Genomic DNA, 16,025 nt, shown 5'->3' on the forward strand with positions numbered 1-16,025 from the left:
CCCTTCAAATGGTTCCTCAAAGCTCATCATTGGTTTTTAGACTTCTTTTAGGAAGCATTTTAGCAGTTATTTGCAATTTTGCTGGCCTGAAGCAGTAGCACCATAGTGAATAGTGATCTGCAGGAGCAGATCACAACTCTGAAAGAAGTAAGAAGGCTTCCTTAAGGGGTATAATACCCAAAGGCTGAGTCCAGCAGGCTTTCTCAGTGATGCTGCTGCTCCAACATACATCACTGGAAAACCTGTGCAGCTGTGTGGGCTTTGAGCCAAGGACCCGACCTGAGCCTTGCCCAGCTGGCCTGCTGTGGCAATCCCCAAGCAAAGCTCACAGATCACCCTCCCCTCATCTGGCTTACTTGAATCGCAGGGGACCTGATGCCTTTTTCATCCAGCACCTGCTTTTTCCAGTAGTGCATCTCATGTGTGAGGGCTTTTAGGCTCTAGAAAGCAGAGGTAGCACACAATAATGGATGCTTCTTCTCTAAGCATAACATTTGCCTGAGTAAACAACCACCCATACTCACCTGAACACATTCCCACAATTAGCATTTGTAAGAGTAGCTAGGATTTTTAGAGACAAAATCTTTTTTGCTCTGTACCCCTAGAAAGTACTTACCACTCTTCACTCCCCACTTTGATCCAATACTCCAGGAAAACTTGCAGTTTTTCTTTTCAGTTGCCACTTGTGCTATTTGACTGGTGAGTTTGGAAGAGCAGAGCCAGGCACCTTGGTGGTGGTGAGGAGAGGGTTCAGGGTGAGCATCCCAAAATGGCATGTGCCCCAGGTGTAGGGCCAGAAATTCAGGCACAGAAATTCCAGGTGCTTTAACAACAACTGTGCAAGGAGGTTATGTTGATTTATAACTGCATGCCATTTGTACCTGAACTAGCCTGTTTTATACCTGACCTCGCAATTCAGGCAGATCTCCCTGGGACCTCAGGGAAGCAGTGGGGCAAGAGGGCAGCAGTGACCATCAGGCAGAGCTGGGCGTCATTCAACAGGCACAAAATGTTTCGAGCAAAAGGCTTTTTATTCCAGTAGATGGTGCCCAGGCCTTGCTGAGAGTTATTGCTTAATCGAATGGACAAGAATGCAGTTGGGACTGATGGTGGGGGTGACTGGGCACTACGCCGGGGTCCACATGGGGCTGCAAAACCACCACTTCTAGCCCTGCCAGCAGTGAGACCCCAAAACCACCCTTTCCATATGCTAGGCAATCCTGCCGAGCCTGAGTTCCCTGGAACATTGCCATAGCCCCTCAGACTTGGAATGTCATGTGCCGTGACAATTCCAGGCATCAGTCACCCAGTCCAGTCTATGTAGCCCCTTTCACTGCGAAACAGATGGGCCAGCACAGAGGGTCCCTGAGCCTTTGGAGGTCTTCTGGATGCTGCCCCGAGCCTGGGAAGCTTCAGGCAAACCCCTGCCACAGGCTGCCTCAGTCTCCATGTCCCTGCAGCACTGGCACCAGGCTGCCTGGGCTGGCTCCCCTGGGGGCACCAGGACCTGGTGCCCTGGTGGGGGCATAGTGAGCACATGCAATTTTTGATCCTTTCCGGTGGAGAGCATGAGCTGTAGCAAAGCAGAGTCCCGAGAGCTGATGCTAACTGATAGCACCAGTGAGATACACACTGTTATCCTGGTCCTGATGGTTCCAGCATCAATCAGCGATGCATGATCCCTGAGACCCAAGTGGCCTAGAGAAGCTGTGGATGCCCCATTCCTGTAAGTGTTCAAGGCCAGATGAGGCCCCGAGCAACCTGATCTAGTGGGTGGCATCCCTGCCCATGGTAGGGGAGTTGATGATCTTTAAGGTCGCTTCCAACCTAAACCATTCTGTTATTCTATGGCCCCATACAGGATCTGCCACTTCCCTGTGTGCAGTTGTGCAGAGGGCAGAGGAGCAGGCACTCTTTGGGTACCTCACTGACATCGTGGCTGCTCCCACCCCCTCCCTGCATGGGCACAGGATTGGTAGGGAGTCCCCTCAGCACATGCTGAGGCAGCACCTCTCCCCCTTGAGGCTCAGCAGCACTCCCACTGAGCCACTCGCTCCAGTGCGCTGCTGAAAATGCCTGTTTTAGCAGCTTCTTGGACAGAAAAAGCAACCTGCAATTGCATAAACAGTGATTAACTTCAGGAACCACCGGTGGCATGGCTCCAGCGTGTCGAAGCCCAGCCTGGCTTGCGTGCGGGGACCAGAGGTGGGAATGGCAGCAGGAATGGTGGCGGCATGGCCAGAGCATTACGCTGCTGCTGGAGGGACGGTGTGGCCGGCAAATGGTCAGCCCTCTGGAGGGCTCAATGGGGATTTCTCAGTGCAGGAGATGGACGAGCCAAGGGGGGTGATGCCCTTGTGGGGCTCCCCAGCAAGCGCTAAGCACCCAGAGGGGCAAGTGGCCCTGGGCAGGATCTGGTGGGGTTTGATACCCCAAGGGAGGGATGTGTAGGGCTTCTTGGCCAGACTGCAGCCCCACAGCTGATGGCTGGGCCAGGGATGTGCTGCGGCCAGAAATCCCCTTATGCCCAGGGACCAGCCCCACCTCCAGCATTTTGCTTGTGGCAGAGCAGCTGCCTGAAGTCCCGCTGCAAACACCAGAGTTAGCAAATCCTCAGGTACAGGAATGCCTTTATTTCTCCAGTAGGCTGGAAGTGAAACCGCGAGGACAGAGGCTTTTTCTCACTGTTTCTTTTCTTGCTTCGCATCAGTGCACAAACAGCGCTACCCTATGCTGTGTAGCATGACTGCTGTTACGTGGCTGTCTAGCACAGCAAACCCATGCATCCCTGCTGCAGCACCACATGCAGCCTCCCTCAAATTAACAGCAGATTGCATGAACCAGTGATTTTTGGCTCCTGGGCTGTGAAGCACCACTTGCCCCCCAGCAACATGCCACTCACCCAGGCAAGAGCAGAGCCCACAGCAGGGATGCCAAGGGGGGTGTAACATGACATGTGGGACCCCCTGACTCAGCCACTGGAGCTCGCCGGGGTGAATACCGGCAGCCCCTCAGAGAGACCCCTGGATCCAGCGGCCATAGGGGTGCCCTGGGGATTCCCACCCAGAGGGCTGAAGTCCTGTTTGTCCACTGTCACTGTGGCTGTCCTGCTCCCCCTCGGAGGACTGGCTGCTGTCAGCACTCCCAAGGTTGCTGTAGGGGCCGTGGGGGCCGCCCTCTGCCCCGCCGAGGGTGTAAAAAGCCCGCTCGCGGACGTGAAGCTCATCAGCGCGCTTCACCTGATCCACCTGTCTGCTATGGCCCAGCGCTGTGAACGTCCCTGGTGCCCCAGTCCCCAGCCTTCTGCCGTGGTGCCCGGGGAGGCGGCGGCCACCCCCAGCTCCCGACACTGCTGCCCCAGTCTCACCACCTCGCCCCCTCTCCCGGCCCTTGCCTGCTGCCATGCTGCCCACGTCTTGCCGTGCCTGTGGAGTGGGGCTGCCCCCTGCTTTGGTGGCATGTGATGTGCCCCCAGCATCGCCACCGTGGCCGCCAGCCTTTGTCTGGCTCCTGCTCGATGCCTGGCTGCTGGCTTTCCCACTTGGGGATGGTGCTTTGTCTGTCCTGGGTGTCTTCTCCAGCCCTGCTCCCCCTGGCTTGACCTTCACCCCTGCCCCAGGCCGTCCCTCCCCGCGGGGTTTTGGGTTGGCTGGTCTCACTTCCCCACTCCCTCCTTTCCCTGCCACAGTGCTCCTGCCTGCCTCACGGCTGCTGGCTGTCACCGAGGAGGTGGTGTAGTCCCCCTCAGTCACCCCAGGGGTAGTAGTGGCCAGGCGGACGTGGGCTCCTTCAGCTGGGACAGTGGCCAGATGGATGCTGGCCCTTTCAGCTGGGGCAGTGGCAGCAGCCTCCTCATCACCCCCCTGTTGGCGTGTTGTGGTAGCCAGATGGTCTGGCTTCCCCTTGACCCTCTGTCCCTTTCCTCTCACCTCATCATCATCATCTTTCCCACGGATGCTGGCAACTGTGGGGACAGTGATGTCACCACCAGTGACTCTCCAGGGGACAGGGGTCACCAGTCCTTCCCCATAGCCACCAGTGGTGGTGGCACCTTCCTCATCCTCTCCCATGGGATGTGCATCCCTGAGTCTGCTGGTGACCCTGAGTCTTCTGGTGACCCTCTCCCCATGGCTTGGGGTGGCTGTGGTGGCTGGTCCTTTGGGTTGCCTGCGAGTAGGGGTGCTGTCATCATCTCCACCATCTGGTGCTGCAGTGACACCCAGCCTGGACAGGGGCCTGCTGGTTCCCGCAGTGGCGATGCTGTCATCCTCGCTGCTCACAGTGGCACCGGCCTGGGTTGTTTCTTGCTCCCCCACGTGGATATTGGCCTTCCCAATGAAGATGTTGACCTCCTCATCCTTGCCTGGAGAGACTTGGGTGAAGCTGGTGGCCCTCGCTGTGCTGCCCAGGTTCCCACGGGTGATAGTGACACTGCCCGAGTCCGGGATGTAAGCGTATTCATCCACACCCGTGGCATCAACTTGGACGTCCTCTGTCTTCTCAGTGACGGAGGCAAGAGCAACACCTCCCGTCCCTGTGCCCCGCATGACACCCTCCTGCCCTTGGCCAGAGACAGTGGACTCACCGCTGCCCTCATCCTCTGCCCCTCCAGTGGCAGGGGCCCTCTCCCTCCCAGCTGTCATTGACCCTTCCACAGGAACCACTCTGGGGGCACCACCATCCTTGTCCTCACTCCTGACGCTGGACCGGTTCCTCACCACAACCTCACTGGGCTGTTCACCCTGAGGGATAATGGGAACATCGCTATCAAATTCAATCACCAGATCCAGATTGCCACTGCCCTCTGAGCTGGACAGGGTGGGACCTGCAGCGCCGACACCACCACGTGCTCGCGTGCCAGTGCCAGGGCGAGGACTGGGAGCGTCCCTGCCGGCGCCTGGGGTGCTGTGGTTTTCAGGCCTGAGGACGATCACATTCTCGATTGCTTCAGTGCTGCTGTTGTTGCTGGGCTCTGGGGTCGTCCTGGCCTCTGGCAGCTCCGGCTTGGCATTTTCCTCATCCAGCCGGCGGCTGGGGAGGATATTCTGGTGGTCAGCATCTTCTTTCTGTGCAATACACACAGGGGAGAGGTCAGGGACAGCCCTGGTGACAGATGGCTGCTTGGGGCCCTACAGCCAAGCCAGGGTCCTGCCGTGCCACCTGGCCACCTCCTCACCTTTATCTGCGTCTGGTTCCTCCGTGTGGAGAATGAGTAGACGTATTTGAAAATGTAGAAGCCATGCTTGGCATTGCAGCCTTTCAGAAGTATCTGGTGGGGAAGAAAACAACCAAACCCTACCATTTTCTTATGAAACGCATTGGCAGGATCTTCCCTTGCTGTGCTCGGCATTGAAGCAGCATCCCAACAGTACCCCCTGGGGGCCCAGGGCAGTCAGGAGCTCCCACCACCTCATGGCCACCAGCATAGGCAGAGATCTGGGCAGGATGCATGTTCTCTTATCCTGAGCTCTGGGGGTTTTGTTTTCCCTTGGGCTCATTTTCTGCCTGTGCTTACTTTCAGGAGCTATGAGTTTAGATTTTTCCGTAAGGTGGCTTAAGGCTTGAATAAGCAACCTGGTTGATGGTCCCATCAGACATGAGTTAAGGGACTGATGGCAATCAAGATACTGGAAGGACAGCAGCTGGTATCCAGTAGGGAAAACCAGGCATTTTCTTCCATACTACTCATTTGAATTATGATACTGATGCATTTTACACCAAAACACTTTGAAAAAACCCTGTAACAGTTGGGCCTGAGATTTTTACACCCTCACTTGTGGGTACACCAGGCATTTGTGCTCTGGGGCTGGGCAGGGGAAGAGGAGCCCCTTGGGGAAGAAGTCCTTCCCTTGCCTGAGTGCATCATACCTCTCCCCACCCCTGCTCTTTGTAAGAGCTGCTCAGATTGAAAGGCACTGCTGGTCTCTCTCCATGGCTCCCTGGGGCTACCCTCCAAAAGGAACTTTTTCTCCCTGAGCCTCTGGTGCAGGGCATCCCGGGAGGTCTGGGTGAGGCAGGGGGGTACATACCCGATGCTGTCCCACACAGTTCCCAGAGGCTCTTCCAGACACTGGCGGCGGCACCTGTGGGCAGCAAAACACAGGCATCAAACACTGCCCCAGCATCCAGGTGGCTGACAGTCCCTGCTGCTGGCCACCCACCCTGCCCAGCATAATGTACATGCCACAGTGTTCAGGGAAGGGTGGGAAAACTGTATCGACAAGCCAGTAAATTCCCAGGCACTACTTGGGGTGCTGGCTTAAAGGAAGCAATAATAGGAAAGGTCTAATCCCCACTCCCAGGGTCTTAAAAGTATTGCAAATTCTGCTACAGCCTGATTAGTAGCATTAGAAGAATTGTATGCTACTGTTGGTAGTTGGTGTTGTTGGTCTGCAAATACCCTTTTCTGTAGTCTGCTGCAGGGTATTTTATTGCAGAGCAATTTCAGTACACGGCACCACTGTTCACACCACAGCACTCCAACTCCCTGCTGGGGTCTGCCTGTGATGGGAGTATGGAGCTGGTTAACTGGTGATGTTTCCCAGTCTTTACTTGCCAACTGAGCAGCAACCTCTGTGCCCTCAAAGCCAGGTTTCTGTACATGCTTGCAGGCTTACGGCTCTCCCTGATTATCCTTTTGGATAATTTTGGCCACCTTTTGGAAGATTTTGGCCATCCCTGCATCCCTCATGTGGCTCTCGGTGGTGGGAACATCCTTTGAACCCCACCAAGCCATTTCAGGTCTTCTGTACATGCCAGGGTGAAGGGGAGACAGACCCATGGAGGGGAGTCCCCTTTGATCTCCGCAAAATTAGTCACTGAAACATCTGAAGTCCAGGTGAAAGAGGTAGAAACATGCCTCAGAGTGTTAAATACTCCCAGGTTATTCCATTGTTTGTGAACAGTATCAAAGACTGGATTACAGCCCTGATTAACAGAGTATTAACTTCTGTGCCCCTATCTGAAAAGCAAATCTGCACTGATTTATTGCCTTCCCTTGTGCTGCTCTGCTACAGACCTGGTTGTGCAAGCTTGCCCTGGGGGCTAAAAGACACACAGCAGGGGTTCAGCCCTCAGAGAAGATGTGATTTCCCTCCTCCTTACCTGCCAAAAGAGCAAGCCTTTTCTAGGAGCAGACTTTCACTCTATCTGTGTATTTAGCATGTTGAGCAACAATCATGCAGGACAAAAATGGCTGCTGTTTTATTTATCTTAGTTTGCCCTTTGTTTTAGTTATATTTGTCAAATTTTCACATTAGGAGAGCTGGAAAGTAACTGCAGGTGCCCCTCTGACCCCTGTTACCCACATGGGTAAGATGACCATCCCTCCCACACCTCACTTTTGTGGCTCCACACAGGCTACTTCCAAGCCAAAAGCACCTGGCAGATCCCAAATCCACACAAATCAGGGGAAAGAGTTGTAGCCACCCAGACTGGCTCCTGCACAATGCCCTGGTTGCTAAGCTGAAGGGGCATGCTCAGCCACATCAGTGCTAATACATATTTTTCCTGCTGGGTTCACCTCTGCAGTAGCACCTCAGTCCCCTCCCCAAGAACCAGAGGTGTTACACACAAGTACAACTCATGTTTTCCTGCTGCTGAAAGCATGCCGGGGTGCTCTGGATTCAGCAGCATGCTGGGAATCTGGGGAGAGCCATACTTACAGGTGTTGAGAGGGCTGTGCTGAGCAGGCACAGGCAGAGCAGGGCTGTTTTCATCTTGGGCTGCTCCTGGGGGCACAAAGCGAAGCATCACTGTTTATCTTCCTAGGACTTGTGGTCCCCAATGGTCCCAGTTAGCAGCAACCTAAAAGCTCCTGATGCCCCCAAGCCCCCATGACAGCAAGGTTTTCCAGCAACCCCAGCTCTCCCCGTCTTTGTGGTGGCCTTTGATATTACCCTGCCTCTCTGTACTCCTCGCTGCAAAGGTGATGCTCTCACCATGTACACAGGGCAGGGCCAGCAGCACCGTGTGGGTGCTCTGACACCAGGCACTTCCTAACTCCCTCTGTCAAAGCAGCTTGGGTGGGTATTTGCAATAAATGATCCCCAAAGCCACTGCAGGCTAAGCTGTTCAGTCGTAAGTCTGAATTAAGAAACACTCAAGCCCTTTTCAACAGCGCTGATAAAAGGAAGGAAGCAATAGCTCTGTTGGCCAATAATTCTCATTTCACCCAACCAGCCCGGCTTGGGCTTGCAGGTCCGTCCCAGACACTATATTCAGCCATACAAGCATTGCTACAGGAAATAACAGAAGGAAATTCATGCACAAGGATCAGCAGTACAAAGCAATGTAGGCTCAAGAGATACCCACAGCCGAGGATCAGAATGCTCCCGTCCCCCCCTATGGCTTGCCTGGAGTGAAAGCAGGAGGTGCCCTGCTCAGGGAAGGCAGAGGTGAAGGGCTAGAGAGAGACAGGGCAAGAAACTAGGTAAGAAGATTACCTTTCCCTGTCGGAGGCAGATCCCAGTGGCAGATCACAGAGCCTGTGCCCACTTTGCTGAAATTTAAAGTTGGCCCCAGGTGCGCAGAGCCAATCAGCTCCTGCCCAGGGACATTTGTCAGCACTGGCAGCACCCGCAGATAACCAGGGGGAGTAATTTCCAGCTAAAATTGTGTTTGTGGTGAAAGACAGCTATCAAATGTTCCACCTGGCTGGATAAACAGAAAGCACAGTTTATAAATATCTGTTCTGAAGGCTGAAATTGCTCGATGATTAGCACAGGTCTTAGTGTGGCACACAGCCAGTTTGGTTATTGATAAGAGGGTGTGCAGTGGGTCTTGGCGTGCTCACTGTGACCGACATGGGAAAGCCAGCAGGGCTGCAGAAAGGGAAGGGCAATATCCTGAGCCAGGCCTGGTCCTGGGCATGACTGTACATCGCAGGGCAGCACTGGCCAAGCCGAGAGCTACCACCACGCTGTAGCTTCTGACACCTGTTTTTTGGGTTTCAACCTCAAACCCTCTGAGCTAAACCTGTGCAAGTACAAAATAACAGAGTGGCAAAAAAAACTAAAAAAAGTATTTTTCCATGCACTTCTTGCACAAGTCTGTTCAATCCCACCTTTGCTATGGAAAGGTGCTACAAAGATGTGCATGATGTACATGCCCTTCTCCTCCCTGCCTCAAGTTTTGGTGGCATTGCTGGTCACCTACACCCTTGCCAAGAAGGGTTCCCCCTGCTGAAGCCAGCCTGGCTCAGCTTCTCAGTGTGGTGAAGGTGACAGCAGCTCTCATCCCACTCACCACTCTGCCCCAGCCCAAATCCTGGGAGCTGGCATGACTGACTGCTGGATTAACACCAGAAACGCTTAAACCATCAGCATCCAGCCTCAGGCAGGAGCAAATCTCAGAGCCAGCACAAAACTTGCCCTTGCCCCGGGAGCTGCAATCAGATGCTGCCCCACAGGTATCAGAGCAGCCGGCCCATGTGCCTTGGCTCGGGGAGGAGAGCTTTTGCCAGGTGCCTGGGGGACTGACGCACACAGGACTGGGCTATGTGCCCTGTGGGAGTGGGACCCGGCCCCTGGCAGCGCCAGGGCCCTTTGTCCATGCTGGTTCCCTGACGTCTTTGGGCACCCCCTGGGGATGTGGATGATGGGGCTCTCGTGTCCCTTCCAGCAGCTATGAGCTCATACAGGGCTCCCCAGTGCTGCCGTAGGGATTTGGCCCCAGGGGTGCCCACCCTGCAGGCAGCAGCTCCTGCCTCCCCAGCATCTACAGCCCAGATTTGGCACAGGGAGGCAGTTTTGTACAACGCCCAGCAGTTTGCTGCTGTGAGACTGGACTTGTTTTGCAGTCAAGCCTACACTGGGAGCTGAACACAGATTTCCTTTCTAGAAGTGCGAGAGCAACATGGTATCTGCCATAAACTGTTTGTGAGTGCCACGATTATTCCCAGATGGTGGTACCTGCCTGGAACCCAAGCAGAGTCATTCCCTCCCTATCCTTAGTGCTGATCCCTAGCTACACAGGAACACGCTCCTGTTGGGAAGTAACTCTGAGAAGGGATCCTGGGAACTGCAAGCCAGGCATCCCCACCCCTGTTGAAGGAGGGAAGTGGATGCACCACTGTCACTAGGACAGCCCTACCTTGCCCTAGGGATGAGGCTGTGTGTGTGACAGGGACATTCTGGGCTGCAGTACTGGTGTTCAAGATACACATCCAAGGTGCCCAGCCCTGTACCCGCATGCCTGGTGCAGGGATGCAAAAGCAAAGCCCTCATTGTAAGGGTGTGCATTTGCAGCTAGTGATGCACAGAAAGAGAAATTAGTGTCTTTATTAACATTGCCTACTGTGTGGTCAGGCCATGGGAGGCATGCTACCGAGGAATGGAGGATGTGGTAAAGTTATCACTGGAAATTCATGTCAACTCTACAGAAAACATGGCTGCAAACCCAGAGCAGTGACACTAAAAGTGCCTTTCATTTTTCAGAGGGGACTGTACGGAGGGTTTCCAAGTTAACCTTTCTGTTCCTCTTTCCTTTCATGTGCGTCTGAGCTGGAATAACAAGATTCAACTCTGAGCAGCATGAGCACCTGTAACCCCCTCAGCCCACCAAGCACTGTGCTGCCCCACTGATCCTAGCAAGTTTGGCAGCAAACCTTTCATCACCAACAAGTTGAGTTCGGTTGCTTTATTTCATTTCACTTTGCAAGATACCAAAAAAAAAACAACAACAAAAAAAAAGCCTGAGACAGAGCCAGTGTGGCAAGCTGCCTGGTGTCCCCTCTGGCATGCAGTGGCTGCCGTGAGCCTTCGGATGCACCTTCCTGAGTGGGATGGGGCAGGTGGGGGGGGAGCACCAGGGCTGCCCCCTGACCCGCTCACTGGCTGTAGTAGTAATCCTGGCCATACACGTCATAGCCATGCCCTTTGTAGTAGCCGTACTCATCCTCGTAGGCCCGGTAGCTGTCCCCACGGGCATACTCATCCTGCTCCTCGTACCCGTCCGTGGTGGTGCCCTCGTCCCCCCGGCCATGGTCCCTGACCGTCACATCGTACTCCCACAGCTCCCCAACTGTGGTGGCGTCTGTGGTGGCCTCTGTGGGTCCCCCGTCTCCCACAGTGGTTGCTTGGGTCAGCCCTTCTTCATTGGTGGTGCTGGCGATGGTGGTAGCTTCAGTTTCCTCTTCCTCCTCCTCTTCCTCTTCTTCTTCTTCTTCCTCCTCCTCCTCTTCCTCCTCTTCCTCAGCTGCACCAGTGCCCTCCTCAGCCACTGCAGTGCCATTGCCATGAGGTCCATCAGCCCCCTCAGTGGCGTTGGTGCTTGTGCCATTGATGCCATTCTCGTTCTCTTCTACTTCTTCTTCCTCCTCTTCCTCCTCCTCATTCTCATCACTGTCTTCATTTTCAGAGTCTTCCCCCTTCCTGGCAGTTCCATGCCTGACTTCCTTCAGGGTCCCTTGGCAGCCCTTGCCCTGGCAGGGGGGAAGGCAGCACAGCATTATTTAGGTGCCAGGAGGCTGCAACTCCATGTGACAAGGGGCTGAACATCCCCCCCACACCTTTGCATGGCAGGACTGTCTTTTTGGGATACCCCTTCCAACCCCAAGTTAACGCCCGGAACTTGGTCCAGCCATGAGTGTCTTGCGCAGCAGCCCCCCAAAGGCAGAAAGGGGGTGTAGGGCGCCCGTGGGTGCCAGCAAACATGCAGTGAACATACCCCTCCCTCCCGGGTGCTCCCCTCCAGCTCCCCAGACCACACCTGCTGGGGGGATGCGACGTCTCCTCCCAGGCCACCCTGGCAGTCCTCAGGGGCTGCTCCGGCAGGATGGCCAGCTGCCTTGGTGCCAGCATGAAACGGCTCCTGTGGGGACAGGGCAGGAGATCAGCAGCAGGAGTGGAGCATAGCCCTCCCAGCAGCGAGGGGAACACGTAGCATCCCCACGCAGCATCCCCACACAGTATTTTGGGCATTGCTCCGAGTTTTCTGCTTTCCCACGGGTCTTGTTCCAGGCTGAAATGGAGAAGCTGCAGCAGGGCAGCCGGAGCCGTGCAATTAAGTGGTGGTGGCTGGAGCCGGGTGTTCCCATTCTGGCTACACATTTTGCTTTACAAAGCATCTAAAGGTTTTCTTTTGAAGTCACCTCTCCCCGTTTCCAGTAAACAAAGAAAGCCACAGGCACACTACACGTGGACACACTGCACGTCATATGAGATGGTTAGTGGGAGCGTGATGGCTCAAAGCCAGGCATGAGCCTGAACCCCACCAGCCATCAGCCACTGAGCACTGCTTGGCCCCAGAGACCAGAGCGGGGTTCCCAGCGGTGTGCATGGCAGTGTGCTCCTCTAAAAAAGGCAGTGAATATTCCAAGTGCAAGTAGAGCCTTGAGCAACCACTTGTGGGGCAGCTCACCCAGTGCCCAGCCTGGGAGGAGGAGCACGTTGCCACCAGCAAATGAACCCAGCCATGGCAGGGAGACACGAGGTCACTGTCACCCCTGCCCTGGGCAATCCCTGCTGCTCTCATGCCAAAAACGAGGACACTTACCCTGGCATTTTGGGCAAACTCAGGCCTTAAAATATGGGTGCTTATGACGCCAGAGAAAATCAAGGCTGTTTTCCTCTCCAGTAAGAGAGCCATCAAATCGCACGGTGCATCCAGCTGTGCCGATGGGAGAGATGCTCCCCGTCTAGTAGCTGAAATAATTGGTCTTTACATACCTATGACTGACCTTTGGGCCTTTCAGCACAATATCTCTTGCTGACCAGCCCCTGTCAGTATCCCTGCACGGGAACAGCCACTGCTCTGGTGCCCTGGAAAGAAAGGGGCAGCCCCAAACATCAGCTACATTCCTGCATAACTCTTAATTTCTTTCTGAGGCTGCCCCATCCCACTACTCAAAGTTATCCCTAGAGATTGCAGTGGTAAGGGATAGAAACAGGCAAAATAGGGCAAATTGCAGGGAGGTGCTGGGGCTGGCAGACGTGTCTTGGCGACAGGGGTCACCCCATACTGTACCCCAGCCCCAAAAAGATCTCCAAAGAGGGTTCTATTACCAGAGTCCCAGACTTTCATTGAATTGTATATATAAAAAAAGAAGAAAATAATAAAAGATGGGATTAGACTTGACACACAGGTTTCCAGTCATACCAGATCCTTCTTTCAAAGTAGCCATGTGCTGGAGACCACTGGATTATTTTTGAACATTTGCAGCCCAGTGAGGCACGAGAGACCTTTGTAATCCCTTGCACTTAATTTTGAACCTGGGTGACTCTCCCAAATGCAGAGGTGCCCAAGCTCATATTGATCCAACAGGCAGGAGCAGCATTACCATCTGGGCTGGTACAAATGTGCATTTCCCAGTCTTCATCAGTCTGTGTCCCTCCCTCCACACACATAAGTGCAGAGCATAACTGTTTTCCATAGCAATCTTATCAGCACTGTGGGAGCAACACACCCTGAAAGAGGATGGTAAGGGGAGTTCCTAACAGCACTTTCTTCCTTGCATGAGCCTCCCTGCTTCTGCCTTTTGGCCTGTCTTGCTCCTTTCTGAGCCACTGAAAATGGAAACCCAGAGCATTTGTGTAAGGGTTGTTTGGTACATCCTCTACCCAGGAATAAAAAGGAAACAAAAAAGGAAAAAAATCAACAAAAAATAATAACATAATCCCCAGAGTAGAAAATCCAGTTGCATCCAGAGTGCAAGGCCGTGGGCGGTCAGCAGCCACAAATGCTGATGAGCAGAGACTACAAAACCAAAGAAAGTTCCCAAATTCCCGTATTTGTTTTGCAGGCTGCTGGTTTGCCATACTCACCCCCCCTTCCTCCTCCTCCTCCGAGCCATCCCCCTCTTCCTCAGATGAGTCACTGCCCTAAAGAAGAGGGAAAACCAAGTGATAGGCGAGTGGGTGGGTTTCTGCTGGCGTCACAGTGCAAGGCTCTGTGCCCAGCGCCGCAGGCCAGTGGCAAAGAGGGCACAGACCGTGCCCCCCATCCTCATTTGGGCCAATATCCCTGCATTTGGGCCAATATCCCTGCAACCCTTTGTGGGCGGTGAAGCATCGGCACCCCCTCTGAAGCACCCACCTGGTACCGTCGCTGCGGGGGATAGACATAAACGTATCTGTACAGGTAATGCCGGTGCCTGTTCTTGAACACCTGCCGGGAGAAGAAGGGGGTAAATCCCATCAGTCTGGGGGCTTGGGTATGGGAGCGACCGAAATGTGCCCTTCCTCAAGACCAGCACCATGTGGGACCGGGAGCGCAGGGTGGGGGGAGACCCTACCGCGTTTTCTTCCGAGTCATCCAGCTTGGCTCGCCGCAGCCAGCTCTTGACCTGGGGGAAAGGGTGGGTTGGCAGAAGCCCCACACCAGCTCCGGCAAGGATGGGGTGGGCCCCCCCTGCCTGGCACTCACCGAGAAGGCGCACGCCATCCCCACCAGGCAGACAAAGACCAGGACTGTCCTCATGGCTGCTTTCTCTGGGAACAGTGAAACATGTTGAGGGCTTGTTTTTCAGCTACCCCAAACTATCTGTGTGTCTGTGTCCACATGGATGAGCAGGGAGAAGAAAGGCTGACCTCCAGCCACTTCTTGATGGGTTCTCCCAACCCCTCCACAGACCCAAATCCTTCCTTTATTTTTTTTTCCCCCATGAATACATCTTGTTTTTTCAAAAAGCCACAAAATAGCAGAAAAGTGAGTTCCACCACGTAGTAGATGCACTGCTTTCCCTGAGCAGGACTACTCACTCCTGCTTTCCCATTGCCTTTTAGGGGGGGAGGAAGCCAAGCCCCACTGGACATGTGACAGGAGCAACTGGGAGCACTGCCCACTGTGGCCACCCTCCCACACCCCTGAAACCTGCTTGGGCTCTGCCCAGGGAGCAATGCTCCTGGGAATTACACCACAGAGAGTTTAACCTCACTGAGGAAAAATAAATAAGCAAACAAAGGAATGAATAAAGTTGGCTTCTACAGTCTGCCATTGACAAAAATAGCAGTGGCAAGACACCAAGGCAAGGAGCCCCCTGTAGGCATATCTGGGAGGGGGCTTGGCTCTGGGCAGGTCTGAGCTGCACACCCTAAGCACCAAACCCCAGCCTGCCCTCCCCCATCAAGGAGCAGGAGCACACCCAATCCTTCCTGCAATGTCCCAGCCCTCTCCCAGAGAGGGATGCTCCCGGTATCCCCCCAGGCTCAGTGAGGCCCACTAACTTTCCTTTTTCCTACCCTTCCTTTGTCTAAACCCACCATCAGCTGTGCTCGGGGGGACTTGTTATGATATTCAGCTGCGCTTGAAGTTTACTCATCTTTGTTTAACTCAAGCTTGAAAACAAGTGGCCACAAGCTTTCCTGACCCTGCAGCAAGGCTCTGGATACTCATCCCCTCCACCCAAGGGCTTCACGGAGCCACAGACCCAGAAAAGGACAAAAAGCAGCATCCATCCCTGACAGCAAGCTGAGCCCCCCAGTCCTCCCACAAAAATCAGACAGCAAAGCACAAAAAGACTGGAAGAAGTCGCAGGATGCTTACCCTGCCGCAGCACCGACAGCAACCCACGGAGTCAGCTGGCACAGATTTCCTCCAGCTGCTGCCCTGCTGGGATATAAGGTCTGGTTTTGCCCCCCCCAGGCCAAGTCACCGCCCTGCCCGGAGTGACGCCAGCCCACTGCCGTGCACCAGAAAACCCCAAAAACTTCAACGCTGGCAGATTTGGTGCACAAACATAGCGCCCCGTGCCGCTGCCAAACCTGGGGAGGTTTGCACTGCGACGCCTAATTGAGGGTCTGGCCTCAGAGGAATGGCTGGGAGGCCGAGGGTATAATAACACTCTGGGCTTAAGTTAAAATAAATATTGGGAAATCTGTTCCTAGGGGGTGTCCACCTCTCGTTTTTGGGAAATTCTGTCACAGTTTTTTCAAGTAGACAAAAAGACCGACCTCAAAGGCCTGTCTCCGCAGCCACTTGGGCATAGCTGTTAGAACGAAAAAATCTAAATCCAAACAAATCCCTCTCCAAGATGCTTTCAGAGGCCTTGGTAAGGGCAGGGAAAGAAAAGGGGACTAAGATATACA

At 54.3% G+C, this 16,025-nt stretch overlaps 2 protein-coding genes across 2 annotated transcripts; both read right to left on the reverse strand.

The window, feature by feature from the left end:
* Positions 1–3,011: 3,011 nt before the first annotated feature.
* On the reverse strand, positions 3,012–7,786 carry MEPE (matrix extracellular phosphoglycoprotein). The gene is made up of 4 exons (XM_027884380.1): positions 7,665–7,786; positions 6,030–6,083; positions 5,177–5,269; positions 3,012–5,066 (listed from the first exon to the last, which is right to left on the reverse strand). Exons 1-4 carry the CDS (start codon positions 7,716–7,718, stop codon positions 3,012–3,014), a joined length of 2,256 nt encoding a protein of 751 aa, XP_027740181.1. The 5' UTR covers positions 7,719–7,786.
* A 2,918-nt stretch (positions 7,787–10,704) lies between these two features.
* IBSP (integrin binding sialoprotein) lies at positions 10,705–15,514 on the reverse strand. Its single transcript, XM_027884381.1, has 7 exons — positions 15,484–15,514; positions 14,365–14,429; positions 14,234–14,284; positions 14,035–14,106; positions 13,764–13,820; positions 11,710–11,811; positions 10,705–11,422 (listed from the first exon to the last, which is right to left on the reverse strand). Exons 2-7 carry the CDS (start codon positions 14,416–14,418, stop codon positions 10,829–10,831), a joined length of 930 nt encoding a protein of 309 aa, XP_027740182.1. The 5' UTR covers positions 14,419–14,429; positions 15,484–15,514; the 3' UTR covers positions 10,705–10,828.
* Between the last annotated feature and the right edge of the window lie 511 nt (positions 15,515–16,025).

Source organism: Empidonax traillii, unplaced genomic scaffold, assembly GCF_003031625.1.
Source record: "Empidonax traillii isolate 1590-97213 ecotype Southwest subspecies unplaced genomic scaffold, ASM303162v1 scaffold144:size1428860, whole genome shotgun sequence".
NCBI lineage: Eukaryota > Metazoa > Chordata > Aves > Passeriformes > Tyrannidae > Empidonax > Empidonax traillii.